This window comes from Epinephelus moara, chromosome 19, assembly GCF_006386435.1.
Source record: "Epinephelus moara isolate mb chromosome 19, YSFRI_EMoa_1.0, whole genome shotgun sequence".
NCBI classification, from domain to species: Eukaryota; Metazoa; Chordata; class Actinopteri; order Perciformes; family Serranidae; genus Epinephelus; species Epinephelus moara.
In genome coordinates, this window is record NC_065524.1 from 22,440,361 (window position 1) to 22,460,317 (window position 19,957).

At 40.8% G+C, this 19,957-nt stretch overlaps 2 protein-coding genes across 2 annotated transcripts; one reads left to right on the plus strand and one right to left on the minus strand.

Moving 5' to 3' along the window:
• Positions 1 to 4,187: 4,187 nt before the first annotated feature.
• Positions 4,188 to 10,283, minus strand: rgra (retinal G protein coupled receptor a). The gene is made up of 7 exons (XM_050071588.1): positions 9,898 to 10,283; positions 9,432 to 9,588; positions 8,844 to 8,965; positions 8,068 to 8,221; positions 7,827 to 7,944; positions 5,661 to 5,774; positions 4,188 to 4,356 (listed from the first exon to the last, which is right to left on the minus strand). The coding sequence occupies exons 1-7, from the start codon at positions 9,974 to 9,976 to the stop codon at positions 4,213 to 4,215; spliced, it is 888 nt and encodes a 295-aa protein (XP_049927545.1). The 5' UTR covers positions 9,977 to 10,283; the 3' UTR covers positions 4,188 to 4,212.
• A 2,375-nt stretch (positions 10,284 to 12,658) lies between these two features.
• On the plus strand, positions 12,659 to 18,507 carry lrit1a (leucine-rich repeat, immunoglobulin-like and transmembrane domains 1a). Its single transcript, XM_050072063.1, has 4 exons — positions 12,659 to 13,889; positions 14,349 to 14,809; positions 15,516 to 15,821; positions 16,113 to 18,507. The coding sequence occupies exons 1-4, from the start codon at positions 13,768 to 13,770 to the stop codon at positions 17,177 to 17,179; spliced, it is 1,956 nt and encodes a 651-aa protein (XP_049928020.1). The 5' UTR covers positions 12,659 to 13,767; the 3' UTR covers positions 17,180 to 18,507.
• The last annotated feature ends 1,450 nt before the right edge of the window (positions 18,508 to 19,957 follow it).

Genomic DNA, 19,957 nt, shown 5'->3' on the forward strand with positions numbered 1-19,957 from the left:
ATGAGGAGCAGTAAGATGATAGGCTGACAGAGAAGGTGTGTCGCTGTGCTGTTGGCTGATTGAGAATCAGCTGATGACTCATTTGACAGCCCAGACAATGACAGCTAGAGATGGAGAGTGAGCATGTGTAGTAGGAGTGAATGGCAGGATGAGAAAGAAAACAGCCACGTAAGTGGGACGCTGATCATGTAATGAGGGAGCCAATGAAGCAAGTGACGTAGATTTGCTGAGGAGACAAGAAACTGTTGAAGACACATCATCTTTGTACATTTTCCTCACAAATTACATAGTGTCCTATACACCCACACTAGTAAAGGTGGAATTAGTCACCAGTTTTCCTTTAAACTAGCTTGGGCTTAGCCAGTACATGAAGCACAAGGATTACTATTGATAGAGCTGGGGTGTCACTTAAAAAATATTTGCTGCAGGACAGGCAAACGTAGCATGGAGCTGCGTTACAAATTTATCAGGATGAATTATTTAAGACATTTAGGACAAGGCCATCAATTGTAAAGATGATGTTCACTAAGAGATTCAGTGCATGTCACAGTTTCTTTGTGAAAATAGGACAGGACACAAATTTCACACAAAGTTTGATACAACGTAGTGTTTCACTCTAGTGGACTAAAGGCCCTTCAGTTTTTTTTTGGACAACAGCGATGACCTGACACCTCCCACATGGCTCCTGGATGATATGTCCAATCTCATATTGACCAAAAGCTATTTTCCCTTTGAAAATGATTTCTTCCTACAGACTCAGGGCATTGCTATGAGTGTGACATTTGCGCCAGACTCCACTAATCTGTTCATGGGCTACATTCCACGACATTTTTTTGATTTTCAGGGGCTCACAATCTGAGTTGACTGCTTTTGGTGAATATATCAATTCACTTTATGATACCATCAAACTCAGTATGGAATTTAACACTTCTGCTATTCATTTTTTAGATACTCAAATTACGCTGACTGACATAACACTGTCCTCAGCCTCGATGGGCTTCTTCCAAATCTACTGTAGCTAGACACTTCCAGGAGGCCAAACATGCAGCCACTGCACTCCGTTTCTTTGGCACTGATGTAGTTAATCCTAGTTGCAAAAATACAGATCTGGAAACTAAACTCATGCAATGTGAAAGATGATGGATCTTTCCTGTCAAAACCACCTCTTTTTATGCACAGATGTCTTAAATAAATAGACTATTTTTGATTTGATCTCAGCCAGTGGACCTTCTTGTGGCTTTCTAGCCCAGTTTCATTGGTGTGCGGGTATCTCCTCTGCTGTTATTTCTAGTTCCAAAATTAGACCATTGTACATTAGACCAGGCTGACTGCCAGCCATCTTGGATTTGGCGTCCACATCTGAAAAATAAACCTAATGGTATGCACTAAATATCCTAGAAATGTTATGCTTTTATCTTTTAATGCACAATTACTATAATATGAGAACGTATCCACTGAACTACAGAACCAGCTTTTCATCCACACATGTATTATACACTTCAGTATGATGTCCATGCATTATTTCAAGTTTCTCTGTTTTTTATTATGTCTAAAATCCTGAGCATCTATGTCTATATATTCTACACATTTTCAATAATTGCTCCAGATTACTAACTTGAACATTCGTGTGAAAAATGTACAACAATAATGTGTCTTCACCAGTTTCACGTCTCTTCAGCAAATCTACATCACTTGCTTATGTGGCGTTCCTTTTGAATGTTTACTCTATTTAATAACTGCAAACACAGCATCTTTCTGCCTAACAATAATATTTAATATGACAACTTTAAAGACGTTACACCGCAGGTTCACACCTACACTGTCAACATACAATAGCCTCATTTTTACTGGAAGCAGTGGGAAAAATATCTCCAACAACAACCACACTTACATCACTGAACGGGGATAAATCATCACTTTGTGTGATCTGCCATAATCTGCAATGAATATGTGCCATCAGTTTGTGATCAACCATGGGTATTCATCAACTATAAAAATTTGCACTGACTGTATTTGGCAGACAAGCTATTATATATAGAGGTGTGTAGGGTAATTTCATGCCTGTGCCATTGTTACGTGAATTAGAAATAATTGAAGCATATTTGCAGTAATGCCAGTCGGAGCAGTTAACGATACACAAATGTATACAGGGTGACGACACAGTGTCAATAGTAGCCTTGATGACTCATACTGTAGTGCTCTAATTAAATGTCTCTTTTCTGTTCCTGCACCATCTGTTATAAAAACATGAGACGGGTCCAGATTATTACCACAGATCTTGTCATAGCACCATTGTATTATTTGATTTTTATTGCGCTCTGGTGACCTCAGAAGTAACACCAGAAATAAATGGCTATCCCCAAATCACTTGTAAATGACATCTTAAATGTTTTTCACTCTGTTTAGTTACAGAATTAAATGCATTTCAACATTAGACTAGGTAAACTGGCAGCCATCTTGGATTTGATCTCACATGGTCCTCAGAGGTGAAATTTGACTTCCCTCAGCATCTGATAATAAACATTATGACGCTATGAAATGCTAGAATTTTTATGCTTTTCTACTAAAATGCACCATTGTTATAGTATGAGAGTTTATCTGCTGCTCCACTGTCATGTGTGTATTGATCACATGATAACCAGTATGTTATTGTGTATCATTTATAAGTCTTGTTGTTTTTAAGGTTTGTAAGAAAACAGAATCATATGTGGGGGAAAAAACATAGTCTTTGTATTTTTTATTATTATGATATGTGAAAGTTTAATGAATTTAAGGAGCTGTGTGTGACATTCAAAGCATATCTATGATTCAGAGTCTGGGGCGTGAAAGTCTGCATAAGGTTTTCAACATGATGGTGGCTGAGCTGGAAGCTAGCAGCTAACGGTGCTAGCTCTATAAGCAGTGCTAACAACAGCAACAGTCCTTAGAGTGGACACTCTGCTTCTGCAACGATGCTGTCCTGATATCAGCGTTAACTGCAGTATGAGAGCAGTGCAGAGTGGTGACAGTTAGCCAGCCACCGGGACACACATACAGGGACTTCCATGCACATGTATGGCTGGGATGGCTACCACAATAAAGAACAGAGAAGCTGGATCTAGCAATCTAGATCGGACCACACACACAGGTAGCATGACTTCATTGTCTGGTCAAGAGGCCGTTACTATAGTAGTTTGCCGCTATATTGATGCTCTGAATGTCGCATACAGCTCCTTTAAAAAATGTCTAAGTCTCAGTCATGGAAGGGATTTCAATAACATTTAGAAGCAGCCATAGCTAATTTCTCATTATTCATTGTTAAGTAAATTGAAATAAACTGCAATAAATTAATACTTTTCTCATTGTGGTGCTGTTTAAATGTCACACAGGCTTCTATCTTTACTTTATATGCAAATCTGCAGGCGAGAAGCACGCCCAGTTAATCTACAGCCACGACTAATCTCTAACTTGTCGTGGGGGCTGTATATTGAAGAATGGTCCTCTTGTTTAGAGGATTAGCGCAGTTCTACTCTGGATACAGAGGTCACTCACAACTGTAAAGAGCATGATGAGAGTTGCATGCAGACACATTCCCATTTCATTTGCAGGCGCGATATACAAGGGAGGATGCTTTCCTGGCTGTCCCCAGGCCCACAGAGGTGAAACGTCAATCTGTGACGTGAATCCTCTGTTAGCTAATATCTACAGCATCTGTGATTTGACCTTTACATTACTTTCATTGAGAGACTGTTCGTATTTTACGTTGTAACAAAAATAATTTATCTACATCATGGATGATGTTTGGTCACATAAAGTATTTCTTAAGATGAATTAAAAAAAAATTCTCATTAAAAAATGACATTAAATTTCACATTGACCTGAGAAAACCAGAGAAATCTCTTTGTTACACAAATAGCAAAGTCCAGTGTGTTTGTGTTGCATTTACTGCATGATATAATGAAACGCTGCTGCACTTTGTAGTCCCTCCCAAGACGAATTGTTTGGACATGTTTAGTTTTGTTCACCTTTTATGATATGCCAGTTCATTCTTGTGTTGCTTGAAAAATCCTTTGTGAAACACAGTTGCAGACACAAAGAACAACAAATCCGGGACAGATGTTAACAAGGGACAATGGCCACCACCACATGCACGTACACCCACAGACAGAAACATTGAGGTACCTGTGAGAAACCACCAGGACAGTAAGTGTGTGTAATTATTGCATGCTTAGTTTATTTGGACTTGTTCTCAATTTGAGGCACATCAATCTTTTCCCCGGTGAGGAACTGCCAGATGCCTCCTCTGTAGTTCTCATTTCCCAAAGCGTACAGGAAGACATTGAAGGTGGGAGAGGTCTTAGCCAGGATAGGTGCCATCTGCAGAGACAGGTGCAAGCATGACAAGGTTGTTAGTGCTTTAAAGACCTCAAGGAGTGTTGCAGATTATCACGAAAATGCACTAAAATACAGCTATCAAGCAGAACTGCTTGTTAAACTGATTAATTAAAGGGGAACTACGCCTATTTTCAAAATTCATACTAGAGTGCCAAAATTAAAATTCATGGTCATTGAGTATAAAGTGTGGAGCTGCTCTGTAGACACTGAATAGGGAAATATGTTCTGAGAGCACCCAGAGGAATGTTCTGAGTATATGGATACATGTTCAGTTTCAGATCTGAGACAAACACTAATAATAATAATAAAACAAATATTCTGTGGTTCCACAAAATCTGTTTCCCATTCATTATCTATGAAGCAGCTCCAGACTTTATACCACTTGATGTACTTCTCTGGTTTCTGGCTTTGGAAAAGAGTAACACATGCCCATAAGTATTGATTGAACTTTCCTACAGCATGGAAATAACATATTGGAGTTCCTACTTTAGGTGGTTTTCCTTTGAACCCTTTGAAACCTGGAATGAAATCAATTTTTTGTGGTGCTTTCAGATGCCTGTCGCAAGCATTTAAACCTTTGAACCCTGAGCAAACTGGTGCAATTTCTTTCAAATACATGGGGAAAAAAGACAACAAGGAACTTGGTAAGAAATGTTCAACATATTTAAAATTAATATTTAAATAATTAATAAATAAATAATTGTTTTTCCTTTTGTTTTCTTTTTTATTAATTATCTTGTTTTGAATTTTTTTTCTTTTCACTATTTTTTTGCTTTTTTTTGGGTATTTTCCTCTCTCATTGCTCATTGCCTTCTTCCCATGTTTTTGAAAGAACACAAGCCAATTTGCTCAGGTTTTAAAGGATTAAATGGCAAATGGAGTCACTACTCACTAATGACTACTAGTCACAATCACCCATTCACACACACATTCACACACACATTCACACACTGGTGGCCAATGCTGCCATACAATATAGCCAATGGGAAAAATTTGGGGTTCAGTATCTTGCTCAAGGATACTTTGACATGTGGACTGATGATTTTCAGATTGGTAAATCTGCCGCCCCCAAGATGTGTAGAATCTTCATTATCCCATCAAAATTCACATGAAAAATCCTCACATTCTACACATGGGGACTTTTACAATATTTTACTATACATGTATGTATGTCCAAAGTGCAACAGGGTGCAGATTATATGATCTGCATTTTAAAATATTCAGATTAATATATTTGAATTCTAGTGGAAGGTTTTTGTGTGCATGTAGGTGCTGACTGTCCTTACCATCCTGAGCTTTGGTGAGACCAGGTTGGCATTCTCCACAGCGGCGTAGAAAGCCAGGACGCCATAGGGGCCCCAGCAGAGCAGCATAGTTTTAAGAGGAGTGTTGGGGTTGAACTACAGAGGGTAAAGCACAGAGAGAGGCAGAGCAGGAGGAATACACATACATGATTAATTACTGATCAACCATGAAAAGTGAAAGAAACAAAAACGCCTTTTGTCATGTGGTCCAGTCACACGCCTGGGATAATGTCTGGGAGTGTCCGTGTTAAGATCACTCATGCTCAGCTAGAAAACAGAAACAGCTAGTGAGTAAAAGGGCAGTTTGCCGTAATCCAGTGGTCAGAGTAGGCATTTAACCACTTAAAATGCAGGTTCGCCTCTTAAGTAGCTTTGAGGTTAGAAAAATCCTTTTATCCCACACTGTCTGACCATATTATATATTCTGTTTTAGCTTGTTTCAACTCTGCATTGAAGCTATATGATGTTGAGACAAAGTAAAAAATTCAAACTCTCAACAAAGTTTGGCTGCACAGCAGGAGTTTGTGCTGAAAACACACTCATGTGCTTCACATATTGGGCAGCGTGTGACTATACATTACATTACATAATTGCTTTGCCCTGGTGGCAAGCTTTGGTGTCTCCATTCTGCAGCCTTTGTGTGTAATGAAAGTGTCTCTGGGTCAGCTCAGATGACTGTTAATAATGGGCTTACGCAACATAAAGTGAGGCAAACTGATTTAGCCCCTGAGGAACCCCATTACTGAACTCGCCATTCACAGATACATTGTTCTTTTCAGCACACACCAGCTACTGTCCGGATTCCGGACTGAAGCACTCGGTCTTCCCCCTCAAGCAATGACCTATATATGTCAACACCCACGTGCTCCACATTCACTGTCTGTTTGTCACTCTGAATGAGGACCACGTGAGGAAGTTGTGTTTACACTAGAAAGAGATTCAATAGATGTCATCATGGGGAGAGTTCCTCTGATTTCTTTCAGCGGGCAGTGGCAGAGGAAGTATTCAGATTCTTTACTGAAGTATGAGTGCTGATACTACACTGTAAAAACAGGTCCTGCTTTGATAATGTTACTTGAATAAGTGTAAAAGTATTCAAAGTGAAAGTACCCAATGCGGGAAAAAAATTCCCTTGTGTCTGTTATACTATTAAATATCATTATTTTCATGCATTTATTTAAAAGCAGGGCTCTACTGTTGCAGTAAGTTTAAGTGTGGCTACTTGTTTAACTACTTTGTATAGGTCTGCAACTAATGATTATTTTCATTATGGACTGATCTGCTAATTATTTTCCACATTAATTGACTGATTTTTTCATTCATAAAAATTCTGAAAAAAGTAAGAAATGCCCTCACAACAACAGAGAGACCAAAGCCTCTCCTCTACAATGTTTGTTTTGTCCAACAAATAGCACAAAATTCCAAATTATTTAAAATAAATTAAAATTATTAAAAGGAAAAGCAGCAAATCCTTTCATTTGTAAAGCCGGAACCATGAAATGTTTGTGCATGAAAAATGACTTAAATTATCACAACAGTTACCAATTAATTTTCTGTTATCGTTTCAGCTGTACTTCTGTACACTGTTGAGCAGTTTGATTTATAAGAAACATCATATTTTATAAGCTCTATATATGTTTTGTATGCAAAAATCTTACTTTGTAAATTAACTAAAGCTGTTGGATAAATATAGTAAAGTGAAAAGTACAATATTTCCCACTGAATGGTAGTGGAGTAGAAGTATTAAGTGGCACGAACAGAAAATACTATATAAAGTACAAGTAGATCAAATGTGTATTTAAGTCCAGCACCTAAGTAAATGCACTTAGTAATATTCCTGCCAATGAGTGACTTCAAAGCAGGATGAATCTTTGTATGGGTTGCATATTTGTAAGGATTTGTGCGTTAGTTAACTGCCCTGTTACTCACCAGTCTGTGTCTTGGATTTCAGTCATCTCTAAATTCCTCTGCATCAAGCATGTGATTGAATTTGGGTTATGAGCAACTGACGCACAACAGAGCCAGTTTGTCTCTGTGCTGGTATGAAAAAAAAATCAAATGACTGCGCCAACTTGAATTCAAATCTGTGTGTATCACTTTACACTTCTGACCCTATGTTGTTGGCTTTATTTTGTTTTTCAAACTTACCCTGGGGTTTCCAGTCTTCTTGAATTTCTGTGCAATGGACTGATAAGAGGACATGACAACAAACATCTGGATGGCCATGTTGAAGATAGCCATGGGGATCAAGTAGGACACGTAGTTTCTGTGGAGAGAAAAATGCACAAAGGGCGGCAAAATCAATACTCACAGTGAGGGTGAGGAATGCAATCTACATTTATCTTGACTGTATTTTAAAGTGTGTTTGTGCATGTGTGTGTAACAATACCTGTCTCCCTTGCTGTAGTCCAGAGTGCAGCAGGTCCTGAGGGGCTCGTAGTCGTACTCTCCCCAGCCGATGAGGGGCATGGCAGACCAGAAGGCAGTGAAGAGCCAGATAAATACAGACAGAGTGATGGCGCTGCTCCACTGCAGCTTTGTCCCTGATAAGAGCAAGTTTGAAACATTCATCATTACGATTTCACACACTTCCAACAAAGGTCACGTTACTGCAGAAACACTTTGTTTTAATGCATTAACACCAAAGTAACTAACTGTCTAATAAGCACAGAAAACGGTGTGAACTGCAAGTCAGGTGTGAGTCACCTCCTCTTCCCCTGCATCCTGTTATTAATGAGGGCTAATAATAGCCCAGGGGCTGATTTTATTCCTCACTTTAAAAAGAAAACGTTTCCTACTCAGCACTGAAGCCTCCCAGGTCACGGTTTTAACACCATCTGCTCATCTGCTTATAGCACCTTCTTTGTTTGCTATCTTCACAGGGTATTTGTTTATTATTTTGCCTTGGCATCACGGGAGTCTGTGGCAAATTAAATACAACAGCCCACTCTTTGACCAGCTGGCCTCTTCAGAAGAGCAGGAGATCTTAAAATCAGCTGGAAACCAAGAACAAAAACCTGCTCAGTGTATGCTTGGATGTCATGTGTGTGTTTGAAACATAGAGAGTAAGAAAAGGAGCCTTTGCTCTGTTGGTGAGGGAAAATAAAATGTTTTTTTGTTGTAACTGTATTTTGTCCACAGGGACAGAAAAAGGTTTCATCTTACTAGTGCAGTACTGGTGGTATCTGTCCCAGGCGATGGCGGCTATGAAGTGGATGCTGGCGAGAGCTGTCATGAAACCCTGGAAACCGTGAGTCTGGCATCCCTCAGAGCCATAAGGCCAGTACCTGGAGACAGAAGGTGGAGAATTAATGAAAGTTAAGCCCACTATAGCAGGAAAAAATGCTAAAATGCTTCTCAACCAAACAGATGGAAACACTGATTAATGCAAGCAATCAATCAATTCACCTATTTCAGGCCATGAGTTTATATTTAAAACTACATAACTAATAATAATAGTACATATAATCCCTTGACTCCTGAACACTGGGAGCAGCATCTCTCATCTCGTGATTACAGCTTGAAAATCCCCCCTGCACATAATGACTATTGGCTTTAGCAGAGCATTGACCGCCCCCACCTCCAACCTACAGCCCATATTATTCCTCCTTGTATTGATTATACAGCGCCATGTATTTATGATTGATGATGATAATGGTAGCCAGGTATTATTCGCTCATTGTATTTCATGAGACTACATTTCGCCAGACCTCGCTATCCATTATGAAAGGAAGGAGTGGTTACATCACTCACCTCAAGAAGCTGGAGAAAGCGGCGATGGTGGCGTTCATTGAGATGCCCATATCAGCCAACGCTAAGCTGAACACTAGGAAATTGCTGGGGGTCCTCAGTTCTCTCACTTTGAGGAAAGCAATGACTGTCACCGCATTTAGAAAGAAGCCCAGCAGACCTTTGGATGGAACAGAAATAAACAATCATGAAATTGGAAACGCGCGGCGATGAATGGAAATCAGTGCGCACGGCGATGCATATTGCGCCACATGCAGCACCGTGACATTTCATAAGCATGCACCATGCCTTTGTTTACATACTATATGTGAAGGTTAATTCATGAGTTTAAAGAGAAAGCAACAGACCCTGCCTCCTACATCATTATACTGCCAGTGACCGGGCTGCGTCAGGTCCTGTCATGCCCTCGTAGCCTCGTAGTGTTTTGGCTGAATTCCAACACAAAACAAAAAAAAAAGAAACCACTCACCCTCCACCAGCAGACACGATCCCAGGGAGAACACATCAAAGTCGGAGAAGCCCTCCGGTAAAGGATAAGACGAGACCATACTGACGCCGAATTGACACAACAAAGTGCAGCTGTCACAGACTTTTCACTCCTCCCAGTTCGCTCGTTTACGATGTGCCTCAATGTGGCTGAAGGAAGCCCGCTTTTAAAGGGGCATTTCACGTGAAAAGCATGCACTTTATTATGTAAAGCTCTCCACTCTCTGTCGCCCCAATCCGTGCAGGAATGTCTTAATGAACATAACCACACAAACCGCAACCCTTAATGCGTATTTGCCCACCGCGACCAGTAAAGCCCTCAATTAGTTACACAACAAGCCTTTGTGTCTCCGCGTCCCGGTGAGGATGCAGCAGCCGCTGCTGATGTCAAAGGACGAGGCGACGCGATTGATGCAGCCCACAGCTCCGCCGTCGCTTTAAGGAGACACAACAGGTGTCTGCAGAGCTCCAGCCTCCTGCCAATCAGATCTACACTCGCAAAGCCCTCCAACCACATTTTTCCACTTACAACAACATAATAACCCCGTAATGATCAGACTTTCATGTTCTTGCCAGAAGCTAGTTTGATTTAATAAATCAAATCCAGAGACTACAGCGTTAAAAATATACATAACATGCGGTGTCTTATTTGTATGCAACAGAAAGGTTTTAGGACTTGCACATTAGTGCCTTCCAGTTTACGCACAGTTTATATTTAAATAAAATACACGTGATGTATTTCAATTCATTATAGTAACCCTGCCCATTCACTGATTGATGACACAAAGTGATTATTGTGAGACTACAGAGAATCCATGTGAGCACTGTTGATCTGTATCTTTATTAATCCTTTGTCCCATATGGCAGGACTGTGTTTTTACTAGTGGATGTGAAACATCAGCATCAGCGTTTGTTTGTGAATGTTTTTTGTAAGGAATAAAACTTTTGCTAGACACACTGACCTAAAAAGATTAACCCAATATGGCATCTGCCCTCAAGGACAATACAAAATTGCACTTTTGCACTGCAGACAAAACATGTGTCAACAAAGGCTTGATTCAGTCTGGAGTTCCCTGTGTGATAAGGGCTTGAATGTGGCACACAATAAAAGCCTGTGTTCCAATTTGGCTTTAGCTGATCAACAAGCATGTAAATGAAATCCAACCATCATCCCAGGCTTCAGTGGATCCCTCATGTTTCAGTTGCAACATCATTTGCAGCTTTTCGTGCCACAGGGATAGAGGGGACACAAGCCCTGACATTGTGTGGCTCAAGTTTTCTCAGTCTCAGGATTATAAGATCAAAAGATCTTGGGAAATATAGGTTAAAATATGAGAAAAGATCTTTATCATATGGACGTACAAATGGTCAAGATCCAATATATATCTATATATATACATTTTTAACTTTAGGACACTTTACATCCTGCTAAAATCAAATTGCTCCCACTGAAAACTGATAAATCCCTGTGCCCTGGGTTGAACCCAACATGAGTTTAAGCGTGGGGTTGTCACATTTTGCATGCTTATTCCTTCTTCTGTCAGTCCTAATTTGCCGTCTCAAAATTGGTCACACTAAAAACAGAGTCTTTCACAAAGTCATACTATTCCATATTAAGTAGGAACCATGTAAAGAAATGCTGACACAAGTTAAATATATACAACAGTATTTAAATGTTTGAAAGTGGCTGTGCACTGAAGCAAACCAAAGTTTATTTTGACAACTCCTGCTTTATTTTTAGCCCAGTAATGTTATTGTGTGATTAGTAAACACTTTTCTAATGTGACTCCAGTAAATCTGTCTTTATAAGAGTTGCACAGTAAGAATGACATAGCACCTCAGATAAAGTCCAGTCTTTTGGTTCACACAATGTAAAAGGGCAGCTTTATTTGCTTGGGTAAATGAGATTAACTACTTGCAGTGCGATATGGAATGTTTAAGTTTTTCAACATAAGTGAACATGATTGCTCAACACGGTTGGAGCCTCAGCACAGACCTGCACGGTTGTAAAACCATTCATACTGAGTGACTTGACTCAAAGGGATTTTAATGAAAACAGTCGTATAGTGTAATAAATCTAAAATATAGACATACTAATGATGGGAGAAGGAAGGCTTTAATATATCAACATGTAGTACACAAGTCAGGAACTTTATTGTCTTTGTCAGTCCGGTATTATCAGTTTATAAGATTTATTAATCTCTATCAAACTCGTAGTTGTGTACTGAAACCTCTGACCTGGCTCTGTGGTCAAATGTGGGTCAGATGTAAAGTGGCTTCTTGCTGCCAAGTTGTTCACACACATTAAATGCCTGTGTTTCGCCATCGCCAGGGTCGGCACACTCTATAGTGCCAGCCAAGTGTTACACTGACCTTACAACGTGATGAAATACGAGGAACCGGTGCCAAATTACTCATGTAGTATTTACCAACATTGCAAAACAAAAGCTTTACAATTTGAGGTATTTTCCTGTAGCGTGAAACTCTGAATGGGTTACTAAGTTGAAATAAAGGCCACCGTAAGTCTCTTTCATTCATAATGATTAACATACATGCCTTACTATTGTAGACTTTTTCTTTACTCTGACAAATTGTGCTGGTTCAGGAAATACTATGTTGTTTCTTGCACATGAATAGTTTACCTGCATAATTCATGTGCAGGTACAGAAATAGGATGACAGGGGGTGCAAGTGCCAAAAGGGTAAAAAAAAAAAAAAAAAAAAAATATTTCAAGGATATGTGTTTTTGGTGCTCATGGATTACTAAAAGGGCCTACTGGACACAGGCCCAGGGGTCCAAAGTGTTACACTCCCCCCAGGCCTCTACCTGCAAGATGTCACTTACATTAATATGTACCAACAAGGAAGAGACTGAAAATGACCACAAAGAGGCACAAAAAAGTCCACAAAGAGATGCAAAAAAAATGCAAAGAGACACAAATTACTACAGAGAGATACAAAACTTCTACAAGGGCACACAAAATAACCACAGAGACATAAAACCACAAGAAAGTGCATGATGACAAAGACATACAAAACAACAACAAAAACAGAGGCAAACCCAAAACAAAGTCTGTGTGTCTTGGTTCTTTGTCAAAGAGGTGGTGGGGCCTTTTGCATATCTGTGCCCAGGGGCCCACTCTCTAAGAAGCCATGCATGTCTGTGACGAAAGACATTGTGGTGAAATGTTCCAGGCCCCAACAGCACGGTAGTTTTATTTTCTCTTATTCTGCATGATAAAAAGTGTTTGAATATTTCTGTTTAGTTTCAGTCAAAGTCTCTATAACTGCTTTCTAACTGTGGGCATATTAGTTGTCTTGTGATAAAAACATTAAAAGTTTCCAAATTAAAAAAAAAAGGCAGATTAAGAAAATGTTATTTGAACATCTGCTGAGTGCAAAGGCCCCATGTTGGGAGCCACAGGCTATGATATAGGGGCCACCTTGTGGTAAAACATAGTGCTGTCCACTTACAGATTAACAGTCACGGCAGGGCTCAAATGAACAAGCTACATTTGAGGCAAAGAAAAAATCCAAACATCACAGTGGATTATGACCATTTCGGAAGTGTTTTTCTGTGATAATAAATAGGGACGTCTCTGCGCAGCCTATCGGATTCCGGGATGCAATACGCATCCAAATGAAAAGAACGCCAGTCCTTTCGCTAATCCTTGTCTATCCTTTTTATCTCGGGACTCATAGCAGTCGGATCACTATGGGACAGCGAAGCGGTGGGACAAAGCCATGCGGATGATATTCCTGTAAATGAAAGGAAAAAGCAAGTCTGTTTGACTTCAGTGGGCGCAAACTGGGCGCATGTAGGCAAAGCTGCGTATGCGTAAAAGTGGGCCAAAATGTTCCTCGTCCTGCTCCTGGGGCTCTACGTGGCCACAGGTGAGCTCCTCTCCCCAGTGAGCTCCTGCCCGTCGCAGTGCAGCTGTTTTTACCACAACCTGAGTGATGGATCAAAGGCCAGGTAAGGAGGATGTCCAAAGAAAATTATTTTATGTCAAAAAGTCACTATAATGTGCTCTGGGTATTACGCACAGACGCATCTTTTTTAGACAGACAGGTCTCGTCCTCATATGAGGACAGCTGTTTGCATAGAGGTGAACACGTGTACAAAAGATAATTCAGGGAGTGCATGTCGGTCCAATTTTATTTAATGCAGGATTATCTCTCAAAGGCACTTTCAACCTCCCCATCTATGCGTTTTATGCGAGTTTGGATGGATTGGGAAATCTCTAATTCTTTCAGAATGATTCACCACAGAATGTTTGCTTCTTGTGAACTTACCACATATATCATCTAAAGCCCATAACCTTACTTAATTTTAATTTGTAATTTATTATTATTTTAGTTTTATGTTACATTGTAAAAATGTCCTTAAATGTGTGATTTAGAGGTGAACACAAGTATGATGTCTCCCTTTCAGAAGCGTGATTTGCAACGATCCCGAGATATCCCTCGTGCCTGTCGGGTTTCCTGTTGACACGTCCAAGCTGCGGATTGAGAAGACTGCCATCCAGCAGATACCAAGCGAAGCCTTCAACTACCTCTCCAGTCTGGAATTCCTGTGGATGTCTTTCAACACGCTGTCCGCCTTGAGTCCGGACAGTTTCCGGGGACTGCTCAACCTGGAAGAGCTTCGTCTAGACGGGAATGCCCTCACCGCCTTTCCCTGGGAATGTCTCATGGATATGCCCAGTCTCAGACTTCTCGATTTGCACAACAACCAGCTCACCTCGCTGCCAGCGGAGGCCACCTCTTACATCAAGAACCTCACCTACCTGGATCTGTCCAGCAACAGTCTGCTGACGCTGCCGGAAGAGGTGCTGTCCACCTGGCTGGCGGCAAAACCTGTGCAAGGGCCAGAGAGCTCCAAAATGATACTTGGTAAGAAGATTTATGTCTGCCTTAATTATAATATACAAAATGTGCGCTAAACACTGTGCGTAAAGGAGAGTGTGAGCGACTTTCTAGCAGCAGCTGGACATAACAGTTGCTAGGCAACACATTCGATGTATGGTAGAGGATGGTAGTAGTTCATAAAAAAAAAATCCCCATTAATATTTGAAGACTGTGTGCTTTGGAAAAAAATATTTAACATTTAAAGATGAAGGTAACACTTTACTTTAACGCAGCCTATTTAGCATTTATATAAACATTTAATAAATAGTTTACAATATATGATGATTTATTTGTCAACTACTTTCTGTGGACAAACACAAATGGATTCTTGTTGATATGTAAAATACAAAGTTCATTTTACATTTGCTCCTCATTCTCATATTCAGAACAGTGGACAACTGTTCCAGGGTCAGCTCTGAAGGCTGGTGCTTTGGTCAAACACAGGAGGGTGGAAAGACAGCACAACCTGACCTTGAACACTAGACCACCACCACCACCATCATCATCATCATCATCACCACCGTCATTGCCATAGTCATGGTCATGATGTAGTTTATGAATTAAATGTTAATCCTCTTACAGGATTAACATCCTAACATCCACACCGGCCATCTGCAGGCTGGTCTATTACTTTGCACACAGCTGGACGCTCGTCTTCCTCCTGTAGCCTCACTTGTGCCCTCACCCTCAGGTCTCCACGACAACCCCTGGGTGTGTGACTGTCGGCTCTACGACCTGGTCCAGTTCCAGAAGTCCCCGACTCTTTCGGTGGCATTCATTGACACAAGGCTCAGGTGTTCAGCTCCAGAGAGTGTATCAGGGGTCTTGTTCAGTGATGCAGAGCTGCGGCGTTGTCAGCTCCCACGTATCCACACAGCTGTGGCACGAGTCCGGAGTGCTGTTGGGAACAATGTGCTGCTCCGCTGTGGGACCATTGGAGTCCCCATCCCAGACCTGTCGTGGCGCAAGGCGGATGGGCGACTCCTTAATGGAACAGGTGAGTCAGCAGATCTTTGAATGTCAGGGTCTTTCTCTGTGTTGTGTCTGAGATCAGATGTTTTTGTCTGTACTGTGGAGATGGTAAGGTTGTAAGTGTGACTAACAGTTGTGGCTACAACAGTGAGTTATGCAACACTGCTGATGATCATTGCAACATTGTGTAACCACCTGCTTGGCGTCTCTTTGTGCATCAATGAAAGTGAATGTTTCACATCATATTTCATTTTTAATTTCATTCCTTTTGTAACCATGGTGTAATGACCATTTCTCCCCTCTATTGCTGCCACAGTCCAGCAGGAAACCTCAAAGGAAGGAATCACCTGGTCAGTCCTCAGTGTCCCAGCTGTGTCCTATCGGGATTCAGGGAAATACATCTGCAAGGCCACTAACTACGCAGGGAACGCTGAAGCTGTCATTTCTCTCGTTGTCTCTAACTCGCCAAAACAAGAGGGGAACCAAACCAGCAACGACAAGAAAGCCAAAGTCAAGAAACCCAACCAGATGGGCAAAGCTGCCTACCAGGAGAAACTGGTAGCTAGATATGTGGTCCCAACCTCCCCCCCTTCATCCCTGCCTGCCCTGGATCCAGGCCTTCCACCTGGTCTTGGTCCTGATCCTGGACTAGCCAGTTACAGCCTGGTTGACAGAGCCACCCCTGGGCCTGCCACCTCCTCCAACCCAGATGCACTGCTGGATCTGGAGAAGACTAATCTAAGCAACCTGGCGGCCAACACGTCGTCACTGCAGCAGGACCCGGACAGGGTGGTCCGCTCTGTAAAGGTGGTGGGGGATACAGACAATACAATTTCTTTGAACTGGAGAGCCCCTAAGGCCAAGAACACAACAGCATTTAGTGTGCTGTATGCTGTGTTTGGAGAGAGGGACATGAGGAAGATCAATGTTGGGGCGGGACAGAACCGTGTCACCATCGAGGGGCTGGTGCCCAGGACCAAGTATATTGCCTGTGTGTGTGTGAGGGGGCTGATCCCCAAGAAAGAGCAGTGTGTCATATTTTCCACCGATGAAGCAGCCAGTGCCACTGGGACCCAGCGGCTAATTAACGTGATTGTGATCACAGTGGCCTGTATCATCGCAGTCCCACTCACTGTCATCGTGTGCTGTGGGGCTCTGAAGAGACGCATTCAGAAGTACTGGGGAAAGAAATCCAAGGACATCCAAGATTCATATGTGACCTTTGAGACACTGTCGCCTGGCACAAAGGCCAAAGGGCTCGAGGGCGAGTATTTGAACAGGCTGAACCCAGAGGAGTCCAATAGGCTGCTGTCAGCCCGCTCCAGCCTGGACTCTGAGGCCACAGCTAAGATAGAGGGACAGCCTAACGAGTACTTCTGCTGACGTCATGCTCCAGCTCCGGCTCCTGCTCCACGCCATCTTCCCCGCGCTCACCCGCATCCACGTCCCAGTCCGACCCCTAATACCCATTCACATCCTCATCACCACCCCCATCCCCACGTCCACCCACATCCATATCCCCATCACTACCCGTATTCTCACCCTCAGCAACATCCTGACGTCAGTCCCCCTCCCACGTGCTTCCGAACGCCCACACCATGGGATTCCCCCCCACCTGTCCCTCCTCGCTGGATCACGCCACCAACTCCACCGCCACAGAGATCCAACTTCTATCAAAGGACTTTTGCACGCTGCACTATAATGGAAATATCAGTTTAGAGGAATATTTGACATTAATTAACTTGTTTATTTTTCCAGATATTTGTGGAATATTTCATGTTTCTTACAGATAGAGTGAAGCTCACTGGACTGTCATACACGTGTCCATGCGCTGATTGTATGGCAACATTCAAACACACTCACACTCTCATGTCCAAAAGAATGTTTTTATCACAAAGCCTGTAAGAGAAAACATGTCAAAAGCTGAAAGAGCACAACAATAACAATTGAAAATTATATTTCATCTCACTTGCACTGCCCAGCGAAGAAACCTCTGCAACGTGATCTGACTTAAAGGGAACTCAACGGTCGACACTCCATTGTTTATATCATATATGTATGTGTATGATTTGTATATACTTTAATGGATGATGTACACTTACATATACAGTTAAGTCTGTGCCTCTGTATATATCTGTCATATGTTCTCAGAGAAGATATACACATAGGCATGGTTCAACACTCTGGTGTATGGAGAAAAGCTGGAGCTGGAGAGAAGTACAGAAAGGACTGAACTATGACACAATGTAAATAGAGTGGAAATGATGCAAAATGAAATGTTAAACAATTTTTATTCCCAGCGATGAGACACATACTGAAATATCTTTATGTTCCTGTTTCGTGCCACCTAGAGGCATCATTACCCCGTTAAATGTAGATCTATTCATTCTAATGATATTATTTGAATATAGTTGAATAAACTTTTATACATATCCAGGTAGCGGTACTGTGTGTTCTTATATCTCCATTTCCCTCTCACCATGTTGATCAGTTGACAAAGGGGGTTTCAGAAATGATTTGAAAAGGGTGACATGGATTTCTTTATTTTATTAATGTGGCTGGTTTGATGGTTGATCAAACTTATTTACAGGAATGAGGTCTGAATCAGCCAACACTTGACCATTCGTGTCTGTCTCAGGTGGTCTAACACTCTGTGATAAGTCACTCCTCATAAAAGGTTTGCAAGTTGTAATGGATTTATACATGTTATATATTACAAACCACTAATAAGAGTAACCTTAAAAAAAAACCTGTGGCAGGGAATTTCAGTTTGTAGCTCTTCAATTCATCAATAAAACCCTTTGCTAGACCATTTATTTTCTGGGAAATCATGCAGAGAATCTAGACCAAAATGCTGGTCTAACAACATAATCACCTGTTTAGGTACAGACTTGGCTGATAAGAAACTTCACATATTTATTAATGGCTTTCCAACTGCCCATTACTAAATAGAGTGGGTAAATACCGGTCAGAGGGGCTTTTCACAAACGGGCAACCCCGAAACGTGTTCTTAATAATGGCATGTAAGTGATTGATAAAGCATTTGTAAATGAATAAATCATTTACTTATGCCTTGAACACCAATTCTACGTGATTAATAAGAACAACCTTTGGGTTGCCAGATTGTGAGAAATTCCTCTAAAAGGTTTCCATCAAGACGTGTCTCTCTTTAGCTCTTTATTTGTCAGTAAGAGTCTTTCATTGAGTAATTATTTTTTTGGGAAAACATTTAGAGAATCTAGACCAAAATGAATATATTAACAACATATCAACTTCTTTAGCTACAGACTTGTTGGCCAATTAGAAAGTGGAACTTTCAAGTATTTATTAATGGCTTGCCAATTTTTATAATTGCTTTGTTACCAAATAGGAAGGGTAAATACCAGTCAGAGGGACTCTTCACAAAGTGGTAACCACAAAACGTGGTCTTATTAATGGCATTTAAGTAACTGATTAAGCATTTATAACTGTAAAATATATATATATATATATATATATATATATATAATCACTGATGCTTTATTTGTCAGTTATAAGCAATTAATAATATCAACTTTTGGGTTGCTACATCTCTTTTTAGCTCTTTATTCATCAATCAGAGACTCTAATTGGGTATTTATTTATTTATTCATTTATTTTTGGAAAACATTCAGATAATCAAGAGCAAACTTAATATATTAACAACTTAAAAACTTATTTAGCTGCAGACTTAATGGCTGATTAGAGAGTGGAAATGTATTAATGGCTTTCCAACTTTCATAACTGCTTTATTACCAAACAGGAAGAGTTAATACCAGTCAGAGGGACTTTTCCCAAACTGGCAACCCAAAAACGTGTTCTTATTAATGGCATACACGTGATAGATAAAGCATTTGCACATTAAAAAATAATTTACTTATGCTTTATTTATCAGTTATGAGCAATTAATAGGAGCAACCTTCGGGTGAAAAGAAAACCTTTTTACTTTCCAGCAGGACATTTTTCTTTTTAGCACTTTCATTCATCAGTAAGAGCCTCTAACAGACCACTTACTTTCTGGGAAAACATGCAGAGAATCTAGATCAAATTGTTGTATACTGTAGCTACAGACCTGATGCCTGAGTGGATAGTGGAGCTCTGAAGTATTTATTAATGGCTTGCCAACTGTTAAACCTCCTTTGC